General features: G+C 44.8%; 1 protein-coding gene across 1 annotated transcript in view; it reads left to right on the top strand.

Moving 5' to 3' along the window:
* Nucleotides 1-20838, top strand: part of LOC121572224 (protein CBFA2T1-like) — a 237987-nt gene extending 217149 nt beyond the window's left edge. Inside the window, exons 8-11 of the mRNA XM_045222137.1 lie at nt 2614-2809; nt 7372-7443; nt 17469-17659; nt 19875-20838. Of these exons, the coding sequence (XP_045078072.1) occupies nt 2614-2809; nt 7372-7443; nt 17469-17659; nt 19875-20216 (801 nt within the window). The 3' untranslated portion in view covers nt 20217-20838. The remainder of the gene's footprint in view (nt 1-2613; nt 2810-7371; nt 7444-17468; nt 17660-19874) is intronic.
* The last annotated feature ends 4033 nt before the right edge of the window (nt 20839-24871 follow it).

The following is a 24871-nucleotide window of genomic DNA, read 5'->3' as shown; positions in this document are numbered from 1 at the left end:
AATCATGTGCCTATGAACCAGAGTTATACTGTTAGCACTGAGGTGGTGTGTCCTAGTAGGAAGTCCACTGTGTGCAGCTCACCCTGCACTAACATAAATAACATGAGCATGTCTACTTCTGCTAAGCTTCCCAGTAAAGCAATGAAAACAATCAAGCATCCCAGAAAAGTGCTAAAAATAGCCAACGTTAACATATGTAGCTAAATAAACAATAATTTGCTAGTAACAGATGACATTCATATTCTGACTATCTCTGAAACTCACTTAGATAATACCTTTGATGATACAGTGGTAGCAATACAAGGTTATAACATTTACAGAAAATACAGAAATGCCAACGGTGGAGGTGTTGCTGTTTATATTATTGATATTGAGGATCTCTAATAGCTCCTGTATCTCAGTTGGTAGAGCATGGTGTTTGCAACGCCAGGGTTGTGGGTTCGATTCCCACGGGGGGCCAGTATGAAAAATGTATGCACTCACTAACTGTAAGTCGCTCTGGATAAGAGCATCTGCTAAATGACTAAAATGTATATGTTAAATACTGTTGAAATAATATGGCTACAGGTTCATCTGCCTCACCTAAAGCCCATTCTGGTGGGAAGCTGATATTGCCACTCCTATTTGCAATATCGTCAATTTAAGCCTACTAGAAAGTGTGTGCCCTCGGGCCTGGAGGGAAGCAAAAGTAATTCCGCTACCTAAGAATAGTAAAGCCCCCTTTACTGGCTCAAATAGCCGTATGCGGATGACTCAACACTATACACGTCAGCTACTACAGCGAGTGAAATCACTGCAACACTTAACAAAGAGTTGCAGTTAGTTTCTGAATGGGTGGCAAGGAAGAAGTTAGTCCTAAATATTTCTAAAATTAAAAGCATTGTAGTTGGGATAAATCATTCACTAAACCCTAAACCTCAACTAAATCTTGTAATAAACAATGTGGAAACTGAGCAAGTTGAGGAGACTAAACTGCTTGGAGTAACCCTGGATTGTAAACTGTCATAGTCAAAACATGTTGATGCAACAGTAGCTAAGATGGGGAGAAGAGCTGCTCTACCTTAACAGCGCTATCAACGAGGCAGGTCCTACAGGCCCTAGTTTTGTCGCACCTGGACTACTGTTCAGTCGTGTGGTCAGGTGCCACAAACAGGAACCTTTGAATATTACAATTGGCTCAGAACAGGGCAGCACGGCTGGCCCTAAAATGTATTTTATGTTTTACTCATTTTAGCAGACGCTCTTATCCAGAGCAACTTACAGTAGTGAGTGCATACATTTTCATACTGGTCCCCCGTGGGAATCAAACCCACAACCCTGGCGTTGCAAGCGGCATGCTCTACCAACTGAGCTACACAGGACTACAGTACACGGGGAGCTAACATAAATAACATGCATGTAAATCTCTCATGGCTCATAGTGGAGGAGAGATTGATTTCATCACTACTTGTTTTTGTAAGAAGTGTTGACATGCTGAATGCACCGAGGGGTCTGTTTAAACTACTAGCACACAGCTCGGACACCCATGCATACCCCACAAGACATGCCACCAGAGGTCTCTTCACAGTCCCCAAGTCCAGAACAGACTATGGGAGGTGCACAGTACTACATAGATCCATGACTACATGGAACACTATTCCACATCAGGTAACTGATGCAAACAGTAGAATCAGATTTAAAAAACAGATACAAATATACCTTGTGGAACAGTGGGGACTGTGAAGACACACACACACACACACACACACACACACACACACACAGGCACACACAGGCACAGACACACATACGATAACATACGCACTCTACACACACGTACACATGGATTTTGTATTGTAGATATGTGATAGTAGAGTAGTGGCCTGAGGGAACACACTAAATGAGTTGTAGATATCAAATCAAATCAAATGTTTTTTGTCACATACACGTGTTTAGATATGAAGAGTGGTACTCAGTGATGTGTTTTGTTGGATTTGCCCCAAACATAACGTTGTATTCAGGACAAAAGGTTTATTTCTTTGCCACTTTTTTGCAGTTTTACTTTAGTAAAACAGGGTGCATCTTTTGGAATGTTTTTATTCTGTACAAGCTTCCTTTTTCACTCTGTAAGTAACTTCACCATGCTCAAACTGATATTTAATGTCTGCTTTATTTTTACCCATCTACCAATTGGTGCCCTTCTTTGCGAGGCATTGGAAAACCTCCCTGGTCTTTGTGGTCGAATCTGTGCTTGAAATTTGCTTCTTGACTGAGGGACCTTACAGATAATTGTATGTGTGGGGTACAGATATTGGGTAGTCATTCAAAAATCATGTTAAACACTAATAATGCATACAGAGTGCAGATAGATATAGAACATATTGTCTATGGTGCTTGTTATAGATACAGAACATATTGTCTATGGAGCTTGTTATAGATACAGAACATATTGTCTATGGAGCTTGTTATAGATACAGAACATATTGTCTCTGGTGCTTGTTATAGATACAGAACATATTGTCTATGGAGCTTGTTATAGATACAGAACATATTGTCTATGGAGCTTGTTATAGATACAGAACATATTGTCTGTGGTGTCTCTGGTGCTTCACTCAGCGCCTTCCCCCTCCTCAGCTGCTGAACTGCATCATGGACATGGTAGAGAAGACGCGGCGTTCTCTCACCGTGCTGCGGCGCTGCCAGGAGGCCGACAGGGAGGAGCTCAACTACTGGATCAGACGATACAGCGACGCAGAGGACCTGAAGAAAGGAGCCAGCAGGACCCAGAGCAGACAGCAGAGTCCTGCAGGACAGGATAACTACACTACAGGTATATAACTATCTACATTATATATATATATATATATATATATATATACAGTGGGGAAAAAAAGTATTTAGTCAGCCACCAATTGTGCAAGTTCTCCCACTTAAAAAGATGAGAGAGGCCTGTCATTTTCATCATAGGTACACGTCAACTATGACAGACAAATTGAGAAATTTTTTCTCCAGAAAATCACATTGTAGGATTTTTAATGAATTTATTTGCAAATTATGGTGGAAAATAAGTATTTGGTCACCTACAAACAAGCAAGATTTCTGTCTCTCACAGACCTGTAACTTCTTTTTTAAGAGGCTCCTCTGTCCTCCACTCGTTACCTGTATTAATGGCACCTGTTTGAACTTGTTATCAGTATAAAAGACAACTGTCCACAACCTCAAACAGTCACACTCCAAACTCCACTATGGCCAAGACAAAAGAGCTGTCAAAGGACACCAGAAACAAAATTGTAGACCTGCACCAGGCTGGGAAGACTGAATCTGCAATAGGTAAGCAGCTTGGTTTGAAGAAATCAACTGTGGGAGCAATTATTAGGAAATGGAAGACATACAAGACCACTGATAATCTCCCCTCGATCTGGGGCTCCACGCAAGATCTCACCCCGTGGGGTCAAAATGATCACAAGAACGGTGAGCAAAAATCCCAGAACCACACGGGGGGACCTAGTGAATGACCTGCAGAGAGCTGGGACCAAAGTTACAAAGCATACCATCAGTAACACACTACGCCGCCAGGGACTCAAATCCTGCAGTGCAAGACGTGTCCCCCTGCTTAAGCCAGAACATGTCCAGGCCCGTCTGAAGTTTGCTAGAGTGCATTTGGATGATCCAGAAGAGGATTGGGAGAATGTCATATGGTCAGATGAAACCAAAATATAACTTTTTGGTAAAACCTCAACCCGTCGTGTTTGGAGGACAAAGAATGCTGAGTTGCATCCAAAGAACACCATACGTACTGTGAAGCATGGGGGTGGAAACATCATGCTTTGGGGCTGTTTTTCTGCAAAGGGACCAGGACAACTGATCCGTGTAAAGGAAAGAATGAATGGGGCCATGTATCGTGAGATTTTGAGTGAAAACCTCCTTCCATCAGCAAGGGAATTGAAGATGAAACGTGGCTGGGTCTTTCAGCATGACAATGATCCCAAACACACCGCCCGGGCAACGAAGGAGTGGCTTCGTAAGAAGCATTTCAAGGTCCTGGAGTGGCCTAGCCAGTCTCCAGATCTCAACCCCATAGAAAATCTTTGGAGGGAGTTGAAAGTCCGTGTTGCCCAGTGACAGCCCTAAAACATCACTGCTCTAGAGGAGATCTGCATGGAGGAATGGGCCAAAATACCAGCAACAGTGTGTGAAAACCTTGTGAAGACTTACAGAAAACGTTTGACCTGTGTCATTGCCAACAAAGGGTATATAACAAAGTATTGAGAAACTTTTATTATTGACCAAATACTTATTTTCCACCATAATTTGCAAATAAATTCATAAAAAATCCTACAATGTGATTTTCTGGATTTTTTTTCCTCATTTTGTCTGTCATAGTTGACTGTCACGATCGTCTTGAAAAGGAGTAGACCAAGGCGCAGCGTGAGAAACAAACATGACTTTAATTAGTTAAAGTTTCTAAATACAAACAAAAACACGACTCGTGAAGTCCACGGTGACACTGACCGAACACGGAACAAAAACCCACAAACACAAAGTGAAACACAGGCAGTTAAATATGGCTCCCAATCAGAGACAACCAGCCGACAGCTGACACTCGTTGCCTCTGATTGGGAGTCACACCGGCAAACATAGAAAACAGACAACCTAGAACACCCAACAAAGAAACAGAAAACATAGAATGAACACACCCTGGCTCAACATAATGAGTCCCCGAGCCAGGGTGTGACAGTACCCCCCCCTAAAGGCGCGGACTGCGACCGCGCCTAAATACGAGCCAAAAACAGGGGAGGGCTGGGTGGGCATTCCTCCTCGGCGGCGGCTCCGGCTCCGGCCTTGCCCACCACCCTCCAACAAACCCCCCATAGCGCCCCTGGTCCGGTCTGGCCCCGCTGGCTGGAGCTGGACTGGACGTAGCAGGAGCGGTAGGCTTCAGCTCCTTAGTGGAGCAGTTGAGCGGTACCTGAATTGGCACCGATGACTCAGGCACGGGTTGTGCCGGACTGACGACTCGCTCCCCTGGCTTGGTGCGAGTAGCAGGAACGGGCTGGACCAGGCTGACGACTCGCACCCCTGGCTTGGTGCGAGTAGCAGGAACGTTCTGGACCAGGCTGACGACTCGCACCCCTGGCTTGGTGCGAGTGGCAGGAACAGGCTGGACCAGGCTGGCGACTCGCACCCCTGGCTTGGTGCGAGTGGCAGGAACAGGCCGGGCCGGGCTGGCGACGCGCACCGTAGGTTTGGTGCGAGTGGCAGGAACAGGCCGAGCCGGGCTGGCGACTCGCACCCCTGGCTTGGTGCGAGTGGAAGGAACAGGCCGGGCCGGGCTGGCGACGCGCACCGTAGGTTTGGTGCGAGTGGCAGGAACAGGCCGGGCCGGGCTGGCGACGCGCACCGTAGGTTTGGTGCGAGTGGCAGGAACAGGCCGGGCCGGGCTGGCGACGCGCACCGTAGGTTTGGTGCGAGTGGCAGGAACAGGCCGGGCCGGGCTGGCGACGCACACCGTAGGTTTGGTGCGTGGAGCAGGAACAGGCCGGGCTGGGCTGGCGACGCACCCCGTAGGTTTGGTGCGTGGAGCAGGGACAGGCCGGGCTGGGCTGGCGACGCACCCCGTAGGGCTTGGTGCGTGGAGCAGGGACAGGCCGGGCAGGGCTGGCGACGCACCCCGTAGGTTTGGTGCGTGGAGCAGGGACAGGCCGGGCTGGGCTGGCGACGCACACCGTAGGCTTTGTGCGTGGAGCAGGGACAGGCCGGGCTGGGCTGGCGACGCACCCCGTAGGTTTGGTGCGTGGAGCAGGGACAGGCCGGGCTGGGCTGGCGACGCACCCCGTAGGCTTGGTGCGTGGAGCAGGAACAGGCCGGGCTGGGCTGGCGACGCACACCGTAGGCTTGGTGCGTGGAGCAGGGACAGGCCGAACCGGGCTGTGGAGACGGATAGGAGCCCTGGAGTGAAGAGCGGCCACAACCCGTCCTGGCTGAATGCCTACCCTCACACACTCTGTGTGAGGCATCCGCACAGGACGTACAGGGCGGTGTATCCGTAACCTGGTGGCTTCCAGAATCCGCCCCTCTTTTGCCTCCGTCAGCCCCGTCGTCCATGCCGTGTGCCCCCCCCTAAAAATTTTTTGGGGTTGCCTCTCGTCAGTCTCACTCCATGGCCGGCGATCCTCCCATGTCCAGTCTGCCTGCTCCTGGACACGCTGCTTGGTCCTTGTATGGTGGGTTTTTCTGTCACGATCGTCTTGAAAAGGAGTAGACCAAGGCGCAGCGTGAGAAACAAACATGACTTTAATTAGTTAAAGTTTCTAAATACAAACAAAAACACGACTCGTGAAGTCCACTGTGACACTGACCGAACACGGCACAAAAACCCACAAACACAAAGTGAAACACAGGCAGTTAAATATGGCTCCCAATCAGAGACAACCAGCCGACAGCTGACACTCGTTGCCTCTGATTGGGAGTCACACCGGCAAACATAGAAAACAGACAACCTAGAACACCCAACAAAGAAACAGAAAACATAGAATGAACACACCCTGGCTCAACATAATGAGTCCCCGAGCCAGGGTGTGACATTGACGTGTACCTATGATGAAAATTACAGGCCTCTCTCATCTTTTTAAGTGGGAGAACTTGCACAATTGGTGACTGACTAAATACTTTTTTCCCCCACTGTATATATAGTACCAGTTATTAGAATGGAGCCAGACAGTCCTATGGGACAGGATAACTACACCAACCCTCCTCCATGACTAAATTACCTTTTACTGGTGTGTGTTTTAGTTGACTGGGCTGTGTGTCCGTCTACTAGTTGACTGGTCTGTCTGTCTGTCTGTCTGTCTGTCTACTAGTTGACTGGGCTGTCTGTCCGTCTACTAGTTTACTGGTCTGTGTGTCCGTCTACTAGTTGACTGGTCTGTCTGTCTGTCTGTCTGTCCGTCTACTAGTTGACTGGTCTGTGTGTCCGTCTACTAGTTGACTGGTCTGTGTGTCCGTCTACTAGTTGACTGGGCTGTCTGTCTGTCTGTCCGTCTACTAGTTGACTGGTCTGTGTGTCCGTCTACTAGTTGACTGGTCTGTGTGTCCGTCTACTAGTTGACTGGGCTGTCTGTCTGTCTGTCCGTCTACTAGTTGACTGGTCTGTCTGTCTGTCTGTCCGTCTACTAGTTGACTGGGCTGTCTGTCCGTCTACTAGTTGACTGGTCTGTCTGTCCGTCTACTAGTTGACTGGTCTGTCTGTCCGTCTACTAGTTGACTGGTCTGTGTGTCCGTCTACTAGTTGACTGGGCTGTCTGTCCGTCTGTCTGTCCGTCTACTAGTTGACTGGTCTGTCTGTCCGTCTGTCTGTCCGTCTACTAGTTGACTGGGCTGTCTGTCTTCCAGAGATTCACCAGGAGCTTCTCCACCGGCCTGTGACGACCGGATACATACCTGAAGAGATCTGGAAGAAAGCCGGTGAGCATCTCTCCCTCTCTCTCTCTCTTATTTTTACTGTCCTGGCTGATCAATGCCAGTAAGTAGCTGGTCTCTCTTTACAGTAGTGGTTTAGCAATAGGAATAATTCCCATCAGGCAATGCTTCTTGTGAACAGCAAACTCAAAATGTTGTGAGTATTTTTTTTTGGGCAGGACAGCTCTAACCAACATCTCCAATCTCGTCTCATTGATTGGACTCCAGGTTAGCCGACTCCTGACTCCAATTAGCTACTTTTTCCAACTTACTCTGTGCATGTTTAAATGATGTATTCAATATGGACAAGAAAAATACAATAATTAGTGTGTTATTAGTTTAAGCACACTGTGTCTGTCTATTGTTGTGACTTAGATGAAGAGCAGGTAAAATGTTATGACCAATTTGCATGAATGAATGAATCACACGTATGATCTTAAAAGACACTGAAAGATGTTACCCTCCTCCATTGGTGACATCTTCAAAATATATTAGCAATTTCTTGTCTTCCCCTCTCAATAATACATTATGTTTTTGAGAGTGTTAGGCTCACTAACATGTTGATCAGTCTTTCACATCACTGTGGAGGAATTTTGGCCCAGAACTGCTTTAACTCAGTCATTGCAGCTAAAGGTGGCACAACCAGTTATTGAGTGTAAGGGGGCAATCACTTTTTCACACAGGGGAATTGGGTGTTGCATAACTTTGTTTATGAAATAAATAAAATAAGTATGTAATTGTTGTCTTATTTGTTCACTCAGGTTCCCTTTATCTAAAAAAAGGTTTTGGTTGAAGATCTGATAACTTTCTCCTACTCCTTCCCCCTTCCTCCCCCCCTGCCTCCTCCTTCCCCCCTCTTCTTTCCCCCCTTCCTCCTCTCCCCCTTCCCCCTCCTCCCCCTTCCTCCTCCTCCCCCCTTCCTCCTCCCTCCCTTCCTCCTCCTTCCCCCCCTTCCTCCTCCTCTCCTCCCCCCCCTTCCTCCTCCTTCCTCCCACTTCCTCCTCCTCCCCCCCTTCCTCCCCCCCACCCTTCCTCCTCCTTCCCCCTCCTCCTTCCCCCCTTCCTCCTCCCCGTTCCTCCTCCTTCCCCCCTCCCCCCCCACCCCTTCCTCCTCCTTCCCCCACTTCCTCCTCCTTCCTCTCCCTTCCTCCTCCTCCCCGCCCCTTCCTCCCCCCTCCTCCTTCCCCCCCTTCCTCCTCCTTCCTCCTCCTTCCCCCTCCTACTTCCACCCCCCCTTCCTCCTCCCCCCCTGCCTCCTCCTTCCCCCTCCTCCCCCCCCTTCCTCCTCCTCCCCCCTTCCTCCTCCCTCCCTTCCTTCTCCTTCCCCCTCCTCCTTCCCCCCTTCCTCCTCCTCTCCTCCCCCCTTCCTCCTCCTTCCTCCCACTTCCTCCTCCTCCCCCCTTCCTCCCCCCCACCCTTCCTCCTCCTTCCCCCTCCTCCTTCCCCCTTCCTCCTCCCCCGTTCCTCCTCCTTCCCCCCTCCCCCCCACCCCTTCCTCCTCCTTCCCCCACTTCCTCCTCCTTCCTCTCCCTTCCTCCTCCTCCCTGCCCTTCCTCCCCCTCCTCCTTCCCCCCTTCCTCCTCCTTCCTCCTCCTTCCCCCTCCTACTTCCACCCCCCCTTCCTCCTTCCCCCCTTCCTCCTCCTTCCCCCCTCCTCCTCCTCCTCCTCCTCCTCCTCCTCCTCCTCCTCCTCCGCTATGCTGTTGGGAGCACAATAGAAATGCATAATTTAAATATAAATTGTCTGTTTTGCATATTATACACAATTAGTCAAGTTACAGCCTTAAGGGAGGCAAACAAAAAAATAACTAAAACTGACGTTAAATGTACATGTTTAAGGTTAGAGAATGTGCCAGCGCCAAATGAGCTGAAAGTGTATCTTAAAAAAAAAAAAAAAAACTTTCAAGAGATTACATGATGAATTACCTTATGCTGTCATATGGAAGTATACAGTGAAAAGCCAAAACAAAAGCATAAAATCTTTGGATCTTTGTGTTGACTACTCATCTTTATCAAACGCAGAAATCATCAGTCCAATTATAAACCCAAACATCATGCATCCTCTCTCTAGTGGATCAAACCAATTAAACATCACATAATTACTTTATTTTTAAAAGAGTATAGTAATTAGTCTTGCATATGGAAAGTAATTAGACAATGATTAGCCTATCGTGAATTTAGCTCACAGCTGATCATCGTTTATGAAAGTCTGCTTTATAAAGCCTGATCACACAAAATAAGTTAGCTGATGTGTCACGATCGTTGTAAGAGGCAGACCAAGGCGCAGCGTGATAGGCGTACATCTTTTAATTTGTACTTTACACAATAACAAAACAACAAAACGATACGTGAAGTCTAAAGGTTCACCAACACAAACCTATACAGAACAAGATCCCACCATTAACTGTGCCAAACAGGCTGCCTAAGTATGGTTCCAAATTAGAGACAACGAGAATCAGCTGCCTCTGATTGGGAACCACCCTGGCCAACATAGATCCACACGATCTAGAACCTAAACCTAGAAAACTAAACATAGAAACTAACACCCTGGCTCAACATTAAAGAGTCCCCAGAGCCAGGGCGTGACATGATGAGAAATACAAGGCAAGAGTCAAGATAAGAGTCAAGGTGTGCTAGGATACTCAGATGATATATTGTATTGTTACTTGATGAAAAAGGATCTCCACTCTTGAGGAGTAACTTATACTGAACAAAAAAAATATCAACGCAACATGTAAAGTGTTGGTCCCATGTTTCATGAGCTGAAATTAAAGATCCCAGACATGTTCCATATGTACAAAAAAGCTTATTCTCTCTCCATCAACTCCAAAATAGATAATCCTCTTCTAGATGTCCTAGCCGACCTCTTTCAGGTAATACATCCAATGCAGTATTAACCTTATATTTAGCTAATGAATGATGGGTTATGCATAGTAATACTGTAAGCTTCTAATTTATAGCCTCGGTCTCTTGCGCAATACGCAAGCACCTGCGCTCCGCTGGCCTCACCTTTAAAAAACCGCTCCTTAGCTCTTGGAGTCCCATGCAGGACAAGCTAGACTAGAATAGTTTGCTGGACATACATTTGTTCTTGCGTTTCTTATACCAATAGACTATTCGAAGAGGGACTCAAGCTTTTTTTGCTGAATGTTAAATACAGCAGCCAATAGAACTTACTGATAGTTTGAAACAGGAGCGAACGCGCGATGGCCATAGCAGTTATTTTTTCAGACCCCATAACCATTCAATCTTCGTGAAGAGAAGTGAAAGCCTTCTGCATTTAATTCTAGTCCTATATTATTCAAGGATGTCATTAGAATGATGAAAATAACGAGAATTAAACGTATTTCATTTAACTGTTGAAAGTGAGGAAGGAATGAAGCAACACTAGAGAGAGAGGAGGTAGGCTAATAATATTAGGGGAAATATTATGAAAGGTATACAGTATGTGTCAGCCTGCTAATTACAAAATCAACTTCTCTAGCCTATACTTTGTAACTTTGTAACTTTGTAGGCTGCTTGTGCTGCACCATAACCACATGTTCTCTTCTGCTTTATCATGGATTGAACGAGGGGTGTAATTCCAGTCCATATAATACAGTATAATACAATACAGTACAGTAATACAGTTCACACTCAAAAAGATTAGCCTACTGTAGCTAGTTTCATTTATTTACCCAAGAGAGCGTATAGCTAGCTACATCTATGGGATTTATATAGCTAGCTACATCTATGGGCTTTTATATAGCTAGCTACATCTATGGGATTTATATAGCTAGCTACATCTATGGGCTTTTATATAGCTAGCTACATCTATGGGATTTATATAGCTAGCTACATCTATGACCGTGGTCCTCTGTAGCTCAGCTGGTAGAGCACGGCGCTTGTAACGCCAGGGTAGTGGGTTCGATCCCCGGGACCACCCATATGTAAAAAATGTCTGCGCACATGACTGTAAGTCGCTTTGGATAAAAGCGTCTGCTAAATGGCATATTATTATTATTATTATATAGCTAGCTACATCTATGGGCTTTATATAGCTAGCTACATCTATGGGCTTTATATAGCTAGCTACATCTATGGGTTTTATATAGCTAGCTACATCTATGGGCTTTATATAGCTAGCTACATCTATGGGCTTTATATAGCTAGCTACATCTATGGGCTTTATATAGCTAGCTACATCTATGGGCTTTATATAGCTAGCTACATATATGGGCTTTATATAGCCAGCTACATCTATGGGCTTTATATAGCTAGCTACATCTATGGGCTTTATATAGCTAGCTACATCTATGGGCTTTATATAGCCAGCTACATCTATGGGCTTTATATAGCTAGCTACATCTATGGGCTTTATATAGCTAGCTACATCTATGGGCTTTTATATAGCCAGCTACATCTATGGGCTTTATATAGCTAGCTACATCTATGGGCTTTATATAGCTAGCTACATCTATGGGCTTTTATATAGCTAGCTACATCTATGGGCTTTATATAGCTAGCTACATCTATGGGCTTTATATAGCCAGCTACATCTATGGGCTTTATATAGCTAGCTACATCTATGGGCTTTATATAGCTAGCTACATCTATGGACTTTATATAGCTAGCTACATCTATGGGCTTTTATATAGCTAGCTACATCTATGGGCTTTATATAGCTAGCTACATCTATGGACTTTATATAGCTAGCTACATCTATGGACTTTATATAGCTAGCTACATCTATGGGCTTTTATATAGCTAGCTACATCTTTTATGTTTTTCTGTTGTGTCTAATGTGCAGTAGCCTATTTCATATACAGTATGTTTTTGATAATGTGTGATATCAGACGTACTGTGTACAGTTGAAGTCGGAAGTTGAAACTCATTTTTCAACCACTCCACAAATTTCTTGTTAACAAACTATAGTTTTTGGCAAGTTGGTTAGGACGTACTTTGGTGCGAAAAGTGCAAATAAATCCCAGAACAACAGCAAAGGACCTTGTGAAGATGCTGGAGGAAACAGGTACAAAAGTATCTATATCCACAGTAAAACAAGTCCTATATCGACATAACCTGAATGGCTACTCAGCAAGGAAGAAGCCACTGCTCCAAAACCGCCATAAAAAAGCCAGACTACGGTTTACAACTGCACATGGGGACAAAGATCGTACTTTTTGGAGAAATGTCCTCTGGTCTGATGAAACAAAAATAGAACTGTTTGGCCATAATGACCATCGTTATGTTTGGAGGAAAAAGGGGATGGCTTGCAAGCCGAAGAACACCATCCCAACCGTGAAGCACGGGGGTGGCAGCATCATGCTGTGGGGGTGCTTTGCTGCAGGAGGGACTGGTACACTTCACAAAATATATGGCATCATGAGGAAGGAAAATTATATGGATATATTGAAGCAACATCTCAAGACATCAGTCAGGAAGTTAAAGCTTGGTCACAAATGGGACTTCCAAATGGACAATGACCCCAAGCTTTCATCCAAAGTTGTGGCAAAATGGCTTAAGGACAACAAAGTCAAGGTATTGGAGTGGCCATCACAAAGCCTGACCCCAATCCTATAGAAAATGTGTGGGCAGAACTGAAAAAGCATGTGCTAGCAAGGAGGCCTACAAACCTGACTCAGTTACACCAGCTCTGTCAGGAGGAATGGGCCAAAATTCACCCAACTTATTGTGGGAAGCTTGTGGAAGGCTACGCGAAACGTTTGACCCAAGATAAACAATTTAAAGGCAATTCTACCAAATACTAATTGAGTGTATGTAAACTTCTGACCCACTGGGAATGTGATGAAAGAAATAAAAGCTGAAATAAATAATTCTCTCTACTCCGGAAATACCGGAGAAAATACCGGAGAAAAATGATTTATTCTGGCGATGGGTTATGGTATGGGAAGACATAAGCTATGGACAACGAACACAATTGCATTTTATCGATGGCAATTTGAATGCACAGAGATACCGTGACGCGATCCTGAGGCCCATTGTCGTGCCATTCATCCGCCGCCATCACCTCATGTTTCAGCATGATAAAATGCACGGCCCCATGTCGCAAGGATCTGTACACAATTCCTGGAAGCTGAAAATGTCACAGTTCACATTATGCGAAGGAGATGTGTCACGCTGCATGAGGCAAATGGTAGTCACACCAGATACTGACTGGTGTTCTGATCCACGCCCCTACATTTCATTAAAGGTATCTGTGACCAACAGATGTATATCTGTATTCTCAGTCATGTGAAATCCATAGATTAGGGCCCAATTAATGTATTTCAATTGACTGATTTCCTTATATGAACTGTAACTCAGTCAAATCTTTGAAATGGTTACATGCTGCATTTCTATTTGTGTTCAGTATAATACCAGGGTTGGGGTTAGTTTTATTTCCAAGTCAGACAGTTTAGGAAGTGGCCATTATTTTCAATTATCATTTCATTTCATTAATTTCCTTGATGATATCTCTGGCTGGGTTTCAGAAGAGGCTGTGAATGAGGTGAAGCGCCAGGCCATGTCAGAGCTCCAGAAGGGTTAGGGGGTCAGGGCTATGGTGGAGCAGGTTGAGAGCTTCAAGTTCCTTGGTGTCCACATCACCAACAAACTATCATGGTCCAAGCACACCAAGACAGTCGTGAAGAGGGCACGACAAAGTCTATTCCCCCTAAGGAGACTGCAAAGATTTGGCATGGGTCCTCAGATCCTCAAAAGGTTCTACAGTTGCACCATCGAGAGCATCCTGACTGGTTGCATCACTGCCTCGTATGGCAACTGCTCGGCCTCCGACCACAAGGCACTACAGAGGGTAGTGCGTACGGCCCAGTACATCACTGGGGCCAAGCTTCCTGCCATCCAGGACCTCTATACCAGGCGGTGTCAGAGGAAGGCCCTAAAAATTGTCAAAGACTCCAACCACTCTAGTCATAGACTGTTCTCTCTGCTACCGCACGGCAAGCGGTACCGGAGTGCCAAGTCTAGGTCCAAGAGGCTTCTAAACAGCTTCTACCCCCAAGCCATAAGATTCCTGAAAATCTAAGCAAATGGCTACCCAGACTATTTCCCATTGACTCTGTACCGGTACCCCCTGTATATAGCCTCCCTACTGTTATTTCCCATTGACTCTGTACCGGTACCCCCTGTATATAGCCTCCCTACTGTTATTTCACATTGACTCTGTACCGGTACCCCCTGTATATAGCCTCCCTACTGTTATTTCACATTGACTCGGTACCGGTACCCCCTGTATATAGCCTCCCTACTGTTATTTCCCATTGACTCTGTACCAGTACCCCCTGTATATAACCTCCCTACTGTTATTTCCCATTGACTCTGTACCAGTACCCCCTGTATATAGCCTCCCTACTGTTATTTCCCATTGACTGTACCGGTACCCCCTGTATATAGCCTCCCTACTGTTATTTCCCATTGACTCTGTACCGGTACCCCCTGTATATAGCCTCCCTACTGTTATTTCCCATTGACTCTGTACCGGTACCCCCTGTATATAGCCTCCCTACTGTTATTACACATTGACTCGGTACCAGTACCCCCTGTATATAGCCTCCCTACTGTTATTACACATTGACTCGGTACCAGTACCCCCTGTATATAGCCTCCCTACTGTTATTTCCCATTGACTCTGTACCGGTACCCCCTGTATATAGCCTCCCTACTGTTATTTCACATTGACTCGGTACCAGTACCCCCTGTATATAGCCTCCCTACTGTTATTTCATATTGACTCGGTACCAGTACCCCCTGTATATAGCCTCCCTACTGTTATTTCCCATTGACTCTGTACCGGTACCCCCTGTATATAGCCTCCCTACTGTTATTTCACATTGACTCGGTACCAGTACCCCCTGTATATAGCCTCCCTACTGTTATTACACATTGACTCGGTACCAGTACCCCCTGTATATAGCCTCCGTACTGTTATTTCCCATTGACTCTGTACCGGTACCCCCTGTATATAGCCTCCCTACTGTTATTTCACATTGACTCGGTACCAGTACCCCCTGTATATAGCCTCCCTACTGTTATTTCCCATTGACTCGGTACCAGTACCCCCTGTATATAGCCTCCCTACTGTTATTTCCCATTGACTCTGTACCGGTACCCCCTGTATATAGCCTCCCTACTGTTATTTCCCATTGACTCGGTACCAGTACCCCCTGTATATAACCTCCCTACTGTTATTACACATTGACTCGGTACCAGTACCCCCTGTATATAGCCTCCCTACTGTTATTTCCCATTGACTCTGTACCGGTACCCCCTGTATATATATCCTCCCTACTGTTATTACACATTGACTCGGTACCAGTACCCCCTGTATATAGCCTCCCTACTGTTATTTCCCATTGACTCTGTACCGGTACCCCCTGTATATAGCCTCCCTACTGTTATTACACATTGACTCGGTACCGGTACCCCCTGTATATAGCCTCCCTACTGTTATTTCCCATTGACTCTGTACCGGTACCCCCTGTATATAGCCTCCCTACTGTTATTTCACATTGACTCTGTACCGGTACCCCCTGTATATAGCCTCCCTACTGTTATTTCCCATTGACTCTGTACCAGTACCCCCTGTATATAGCCTCCCTACTGTTATTACACATTGACTCTGTACCAGTACCCCCTGTATATAGCCTCCCTACTGTTATTTCCCATTGACTCTGTACCGGTACCCCCTGTATATATCCTCCCTACTGTTATTTCCCATTGACTCTGTACCAGTACCCCCCTGTATATAGCCTCCCTACTGTTATTACACATTGACTCTGTACCGGTACCCCCTGTATATAGCCTCCCTACTGTTATTACACATTGACTCTGTACCAGTACCCCCTGTATATAGCCTCCCTACTGTTATTTCCCATTGACTCGGTACCGGTACCCCCTGTATATAGCCTCCCTACTGTTATTTCCCATTGACTCTGTACCGGTACCCCCTGTATATAGCCTCCCTACTGTTATTTCACATTGACTCTGTACCGGTACCCCCTGTATATAGCCTCCCTACTGTTATTTCCCATTGACTCTGTACCAGTACCCCCTGTATATAGCCTCCCTACTGTTATTACACATTGACTCTGTACCAGTACCCCCTGTATATAGCCTCCCTACTGTTATTTCCCATTGACTCTGTACCGGTACCCCCTGTATATATCCTCCCTACTGTTATTTCCCATTGACTCTGTACCAGTACCCCCTGTATATAGCCTCCCTACTGTTATTACACATTGACTCTGTACCGGTACCCCCTGTATATAGCCTCCCTACTGTTATTACACATTGACTCTGTACCAGTACCCCCTGTATATAGCCTCCCTACTGTTATTTCCCATTGACTCTGTACCGGTACCCCCTGTATATAGCCTCCCTACTGTTATTACACATTGACTCTGTACCGGTACCCCCTGTATATAGCCTCCCTACTGTTATTACACATTGACTCTGTACCAGTACCCCCTGTATATAGCCTCCCTACTGTTATTACACATTGACTCTGTACCGGTACCCCCCTGTATATAGCCTCTCTACTGTTATTACACATTGACTCTGTACCAGTACCCCCTGTATATAGCCTCTCTACTGTTATTTCCCATTTACTCTGTACCGGTACCCCCCTGTATATAGCCTCCCTACTGTTATTTCCCATTGACTCTGTACCGGTACCCCCTGTATATAGCCTCCCTACTGTTATTTCCCATTGACTCTGTACCGGTACCCCCCTGTATATAGCCTCCCTACTGTTATTTCCCATTGACTCTGTACCGGTACCCCCCTGTATATAGCCTCCCTACTGTTATTTTCCTGCTGCTCTTTAATTATTTGTTACTTTTATTTCTTATTTTTTGTAGGTATTCTTTCTTAAAACTGCATTGTTGGTTAAGGGCTTGTAAGTAAGCATTTCACTGTTGTATTCGGCGCATGTGACAAATACAATTTTATTTGATTTGATTTGAGGGTTAAGGGGTTAGGGTTAGGGGGTGCTGACTGGGTCCTTGATGATTTCTCTGAATGTGTTTCAGAAGAGGCTGTGAATGAGGTGAAGCGCCAGGCCATGTCAGAGCTCCAGAAGGCGGTTTCGGAGGCGGAGAGGAAGGCCCATGAGATGATCAGCTCGGAACGGTCCAAGATGGAGCATACGGTGGCAGAAGCCAAGAGACAGGCAGCGGAGGACGCACTGACTGTCATCAACCAGCAGGAGGACTCCAGCGAGGTAGGACCCACTTTACTGATCTATTATCTACCAGAATGTATTTATTACTGATGTATTATACCAGAATGTATTTATTATTGATGTATTATACCAGAATATGTATTATGTATTTATTATGTACCAGAATGTATTCATTATTTATTTTAACAGAATTTATTTGTTATGGATCTATTATGTAGCAGAATATATTTATTATTTATGTATTATACCATAATGCATTTATTATTTATGTATTATTTACCAGAATATATGTAATCTTTATTTATTATACCAGAATGTATTTATTATTGATCTTATACCAGAATGTATTTTAATTTTTTTGTATGTACCAGAATGTATTTATAATTCATTTATTATTAATGTTTATGTTTATTTAACCAGGCAAGTCACTTAAAAATAAAATATTATTTACAATGATGGACCTTGCAGATCGGACAGACCCCACTAAGTGGTTCCATACACACTGTGGCTTACAGATTCCATATAAAGTGTCCAACGCTAGCGTAGTGCTATGAGCGTCATCATGTTCTTTCTATAAAGCATCTAGACTGTAGTTCATCTACACAATACCACAGTGTAAAACAAACGAGAGATATTGAACGTAGCCTATACCTCTGTATTCATAATCTCAAGGTATTCTCCCTCTGATAGGAGGATAACCCTTCCGAAAGGAAAGGACACAGAAATATATATTTATCTAATTATACATCTATAATAAAAATCTAGGTATTTTGAAAAAATACCTGTCTGATCTGATTATCATATTAGTGACAATATCTTTGGAAGATTTCATATCTCCAAATAAGGGGTGGTTTTACGGGACCAATATCCTTCCGAATGCAAATTAAGATCTTCTGGAAGCGAGACTCATGAAACAGGAAACAGGATTTAGCCTAGATCCGTTCAAAGAGGAGACATGAAACAGGAAACATCAGTTCCAACACGGCCACACAAGAGTCTTTGGCTCTCTTCCCCCAGATTAGCCTCTCTGTGTGTTTGAAAAGGTGGTGCCAATTTTGCCGAGGAGGAAGTTGTGGCGGGAGCGTTCACTTACTAATCACTTTATAGGGGTCCTAAAGGCAGCGTTTAATCAGATGGAAACCAAGAACTCACCGCTCACATCTGACTCTAATTGTGTTCAGCCTCCCAGAGCACAGTGCAGTAGCTGTTTAGTGCTTATGTCTCCCCGTGTCTGTCTGGTTTGAACTATCTTATGTTTCACTATGTGGGATGTGGTCGTGGACAATAGTTCTGTTGTAGGTTACTTTCTGTTTCACTATGTGGGATGTGGTCGTGGACAATAGTTCTGTTGTAGGTTACTTTCTGTTTCACTCAGTTTTCCTTTGTAGTCTTCATACACATTCATTTAAGACTAATTTGCCCACTGTGAATTCCTGTGAAGGGTAATATGCTATTTTATTTTCTATACTGATAAATCTGAGTTTTCTTGATAAAAGGTATTTAAATTATGTTTTCCTATTACAAAGCACACAAAGTATTTGAAATGATTCAAATCCCAAATCATACAGATTTTTCTCTCTGTCTCTGTCTCTCTCTCTGTCTCTGTCTCTCTCTCTGTCTCTCTCTCTCTCTCTCTCTCTCTCTCTCTCTCTCTCTCTCTCTCTCTCTCTCTCTCTCTCTCTCTCTCTCTCTCTCTCTCTCTCTCTCTCTGTCTCTGTCACTCTCTCTGTCTCTGTCACTCTCTCTGTCTCTCTGTCTCTGTCTCTCTCTCTCTCTCTCTCTCTCTCTCTCTCTCTCTCTCTCTCTCTCTCTCTCTCTCTCTCTCTCTCTCTCTCTCTCTCTCTCTCTCTCTCTCTCTCTCTCTCTCTCTCTCTCTCTCTCTCTCTCTCTCTCTCTCTCTCTCTCTCTCTCTCTCTCTCTCTCTCTCTCTCTCTCTCTCTCTCTCTCTCTCTCTCTCTCTCTCTGTCTCTGTCACTCTCTCTATGTCTCTGTCTCTGTCACTCTCTCTGTCTCTGTCTCTGTCTCTGTCTCTGTCTCTGTCTCTGTCTCTCTCTCTCTCTCTCTCTCTCTCTCTCTCTCTCTCTCTCTCTCTCTCTCTCTCTCTCTCTCTCTCTCTCTCTCTCTCTCTCTCTCTCTCTCTCTCTCTCTCTCTCTCTCTCTCTCTCTCTCTCTCTCTCTCTCTCTCTCTCTCTCTCTCTCTCTCTCTCTCTCTCTCTCTCTCTCTCTCTCTCTCTCTCTCTCTCTCTCTGTGTAGAGTTGTTGGAACTGCGGGCGGAAAGCAAACGAGACCTGCAGCGGCTGCAACACGGCGCGCTACTGCGGCTCCTTCTGCCAGCACAAGGACTGGGAGAAACACCACCACGTGTGTGGCCAGACCCTCCAGACCTCCCAGACCCTCCAGACCTCCCAGACCCTCCAGACCTCCCAGACCCTCCAGACCTCCCAGCAGCAGGGACAGGGTACAGAGACCTCCGCTCCCATCAGCTCCACTCCGCCCTCTAGTGGAGGAGGCAGCCCAGCCGGAACCCCGCCCGCTGCCACACCCCGCTCCGCCACCCCAGGAACCCCCTCGACGCCGGAAACCACGCCGCACTAAACCGGGAGCCACGGGGAGCCATCGGAAACTCCCGGTACCCCAACATGACTGGCTCACTTCCCTCGCTTGATGCTAAATGCTAAGGCGCTAACGCTACAAAGAGAGATGTAGACTGTAGACAACACAGGAGGTGCATACATGTATATCAGTCATATTGACTTGCCATGATTAACTAAGAACACAAAAATGTTATTTGTTTTAATTATTATAATGATTATTATTGTTATTAGCGTCCGTTGTCGTCTGTTCGTTGTTGTTGTTGTTGTTGTTGATTGTTATTCTTTCATTCCTTTTTTTCATGTAAATATGAACATTGAAAGTGAGCGGACTACAGCGGTGAAACTCCAGACAAATACATCTGACCTCCCCTTTGTTTAGTTGTGTTTTCTAAATGCTTTGTTGTTTTCCTGTACTACCTGGGATATGATATGAAACTAGTTGACCTCATGAAGACACTTTACCAAACAACATACCAATGGAATATTACTACAACAGAAACGCTGTTGAAAAAGCAGACGCCAACTCTCTTATTATGGGAAGACCACAAATACAAAGAACAGACAGACAGACAGACAGACAGACAGACAGACAGACAGACAGACAGAGAGAGAGAGAGAGAGAGCGAGACAGACAGACAGAGACAGACAGACCGATAGACAGACGGACAGACGGACAGACAGACAGACAGACAGACAGACAAGACAGACAGACAGACAGACAGACAGGAGTGCAGGACAGGTGAATGGTGTCTGTGGGTTACAGACAGATGGACTGTAGCTGCCAGCAGCAAGGTGCAGATGTGGAGCAGATTGTAAAGGAACCACAGCTGTTCCTCTTGACTAGTAATAATATCCAGGTCAGTGGACTGACTAACACAAAGATGTCTCCCTCACTGGGGGATGGAAGAGCAAAGAACAATACAAATAACTAACCCTGGATACCAAGATATACCAAGATTATTACCTGACCCCTGGATACCAAGATATACCAAGATTATTACCTGACCCCTGGATACCAAGATATACCAATATTATTACCTGACCCCTGGAGACCAAGATATACCAAGATATAACTATTACCTGACCCCTGGAGACCAAGATATACCAAGATTATTACCTGACCCCTGGAGACCAAGATATACCAAGATTATTACCTGACCCCTGGAGACCAAGATATACCAATATTATTACCTGACCCCTGGAGACCAAGATATACCAAGATTATTATCTGACCCCTGGAGACCAAGATATACCAAGATTATTACCTGACCCCTGGAGACCAAGATATACCACGATTATTACCTGACCCCTGGATACCAAGATATACCAAGATTATTACCTGACCCCTAGATACCAAGATATACCAAGATTATTACCTGACCCCTGGATACCAAGATATACCAAGATTATTACCTGACCCCTGGAGACCAAGATATACCAAGATTATTACCTGACCCCTGGAGACCAAGATATACCAAGATTATTACCTGACCCCTGGAGACCAAGATATACCAAGATTATTACCTGACCCCTGGAGACCAAGATATACCAAGATATAACTTATTACCTGACCCCTGGAGACCAAGATATACCAAGATAGAACTATTACCTGACCCCTGGAGACCAAGATATACCAAGATAGAACTATTACCTGACTGCAGTACATGGAAAGAACACTGTCTGAAGTATGTTACACCTGCACTTCCTATCTCTCTGTTCCAAACCAGGAAGTGAACAGAATGTGAGGTCATTAACCCGCACCGGAGCTCATCAGTATGACAACCACCGGAAAACAAAGGGCTGAAAAGATTTCCTATGAATCAGTGAGAGAAAACAGTGGTACACTCTGAACCCCCAACACTACTCTCTCTCTCTGTCCTGCCCAACTCCTCCATCAACTCTGAACCCCCAACTCTACTCTCTCTCTCTCTCTGTCCTGCCCAACTCCTCCATCAACTTTGAACCCCCAACTCTACTCTCTCTCTCTGTCCTGCCCAACTCCTCCATCTACTCTGAACCCAACTCTACACTCTACTCTCTCTCTGTCCTCAACTCCAGACAACTCCTACCAACGTGTATGCTGTTATTTTTCCTCTGTAGATGTGATGGTGTTTAACACTTCTGTCCTGTACTGTCTCCAATGGTTATTTAATGTATGTGTTGGACAGTTGTGATGATGTATATTACTTTAACCAGCCACAACTTTAGTCCACTCCCTTCTCTCCCTTCTCTCTCTAGCAAAATGAGAAAAAAGCATAATGTTCTGAGCTGTTTCCTTTGTGTATGTGTCAGTGGTAGTTACCCCCTAGTACTTTTAAAGAAGGAAGACGTGTTCATTTGAATTTTTGTCCTAGAAGAAAAGACACAAGCTGTCTCCTCAGAGCTGCTACTCTGCTATTCTACGGCTGATTCAGATCTCTTCTGAGAACTAGCATGTTTCACGGAATGACAACCTACATTTTTGTACCAGGGACCTACATCAATGTATTTGCACTGTCACAAAGGTTATTTTGGCATGCTTCTTTTGGCAAATGTTTTTCCAGTGTAGAGCCATAATTTACATGCGTATCTGTGTCTTATCTTTTCTGTAAAGCAGAAAGTGTAGCTAACACAAATCCTCTTATTGTTAATACCGTTTTTATTACTGAGCATAAATAACAAGAGGTCATCAATAACTTTTCTTTGAATAGCCACAGACAGTGCATGCACATTACTGGACGATGTTGGTTAAGTATTTGTTGTTGTTTGTTTTGTTTTTTTTACTAAAAAAAAAAGAAAAGAAAAAGTTGGAAAGAAAACAACGACACTAACTCCAAATGCATTGAGCTTTAACACAGTAGAGCTCCAGGTAAAAGTATTATTATTACAGAAGAATTCTATCAAAACACTGAAGACAGCCAAAGACAGACACACAATGGCCACGTCCAAAATGGCACCCTATACCTGACTAGTGCACTACTGGTAAAAAGTAGTGCACTATATAGGGAATAGGGTGCCATTCTCTGGTCTAAAGTAGTGCACTATGTAGGGAATAGGGTGCTCTGGTCTAAAGTAGTGCACTATATAGGGAATAGGGTGCCATTCTCTGGTCTAAAGTAGTGCACTATATAGGGAATAGGGTGCCATTCTCTGGTCTAAAGTAGTGCACTACATAGGGAATAGGGTGCCATTCTCTGGTCTAAAGTAGTGCACTACATAGGGAATAGGGTGCCATTCTCTGGTCTAAAGTAGTGCACTACATAGGGAATAGGGTGCCATTCTCTGGTCTAAATAGTGCACTATATAGGGAATAGGGTGCCATTCTCTGGTCTAAAGTAGTGCACTATATAGGGAATAGGGTATCATTTCAGACACAGATAAAGAAGAACCAACCAAATCCTGGATCCTGAAGATTTTTAAAAGAGGTTCACATGACATACTATGGTTATGTATTGTTGCTGTGTTATTCAAGCTTCCATCAAAACCTGTTTCTGTAATGTTCTCATGAAACACATATTCAACCCCTTTCTGTCCAGTACTGGGCAACCAGCCCTGCTCAGTGTAGGTTGGGAAAACTCAATTTAGAAGGACTTTTATGTGTCAAAGTATATGAGACAGGTGATTTTCAGACATGTTAAAACCAAATAGGTAGCCTTGGAATCCAAAACTACATTTCCCCTTTTAAACGGACCAATTCAGTTTGGATTCTATGCTTCAAAATAACAGCAATAATCACTATTATGGAACATCATGAAATCCATTTTGGGGGATTACTTTGTAAGGTTTCCCATCATTAAGTGAATTATGCTTTCTGCTGTTAGACCCAGATATTAGATTATAAATTGCGTCCGAAATGACTCCTCATTCCTTATATAAGTCACTATAAAGCCCTTTGGTCCCTGGTCTAAAGTAGTGCACTACATAGGGAATAGGATGCCATTCTCTGGTCTAAAGTAGTGCACTATATAGGGAATAGGGTGCCATTCTCTGGTCTAAAGTAGTGCACTATATAGGGAATAGGGTGCCATTCTCTGGTCTAAAGTAGTGCACTATATAGGGAATAGGGTGCCATTCTCTGGTCTAAAGTAGTGCACTATATAGGGAATAGGGTGCCATTCTCTGGTCTAAAGTAGTGCACTATATAGGGAATAGGGTGCCATTCTCTGGTCTAAAGTAGTGCACTATATAGGAAATAGGGTGCCATTCTCTGAGTCTAAAGTAGTGCACTATATAGGGAATAGGGTGCCATTCTCTGGTCTAAAGTAGTGCACTATATAGGGAATAGGGTGTCATTCTCTGGTCTAAAGTAGTGCACTATATAGGGAATAGGGTGCCATTCTCTGGTCTAAAGTAGTGCACTATATAGGGAATAGGGTGTCATTCTCTGGTCTCAAGTAGTGCACTACATAGGGAATAGGGTGCCATTCTCTGGTCTAAAGTAGTGCACTATATAGGGAATAGGGTGCCATTCTCTGGTCTAAAGCGGGACACATCCACAGACTTCACCTCACGTCTGTTTTACTCAGTTCAGGGTCGTGACCCACAAATGGGAAACGTGACTCATGATGTTACGGCTACCGTTCCTCTGCTGGGACGTCTTTGTCAGCTCACCTCATGTCATTTAAAATAATTCCTCACAGCGACTGAAAAATATTTCAATTTGTTTCAATCCATGTC

This window comes from Coregonus clupeaformis, chromosome 8, assembly GCF_020615455.1.
Source record: "Coregonus clupeaformis isolate EN_2021a chromosome 8, ASM2061545v1, whole genome shotgun sequence".
NCBI lineage: Eukaryota > Metazoa > Chordata > Actinopteri > Salmoniformes > Salmonidae > Coregonus > Coregonus clupeaformis.
This window is presented reverse-complemented; position numbering and strand designations above follow the sequence as displayed.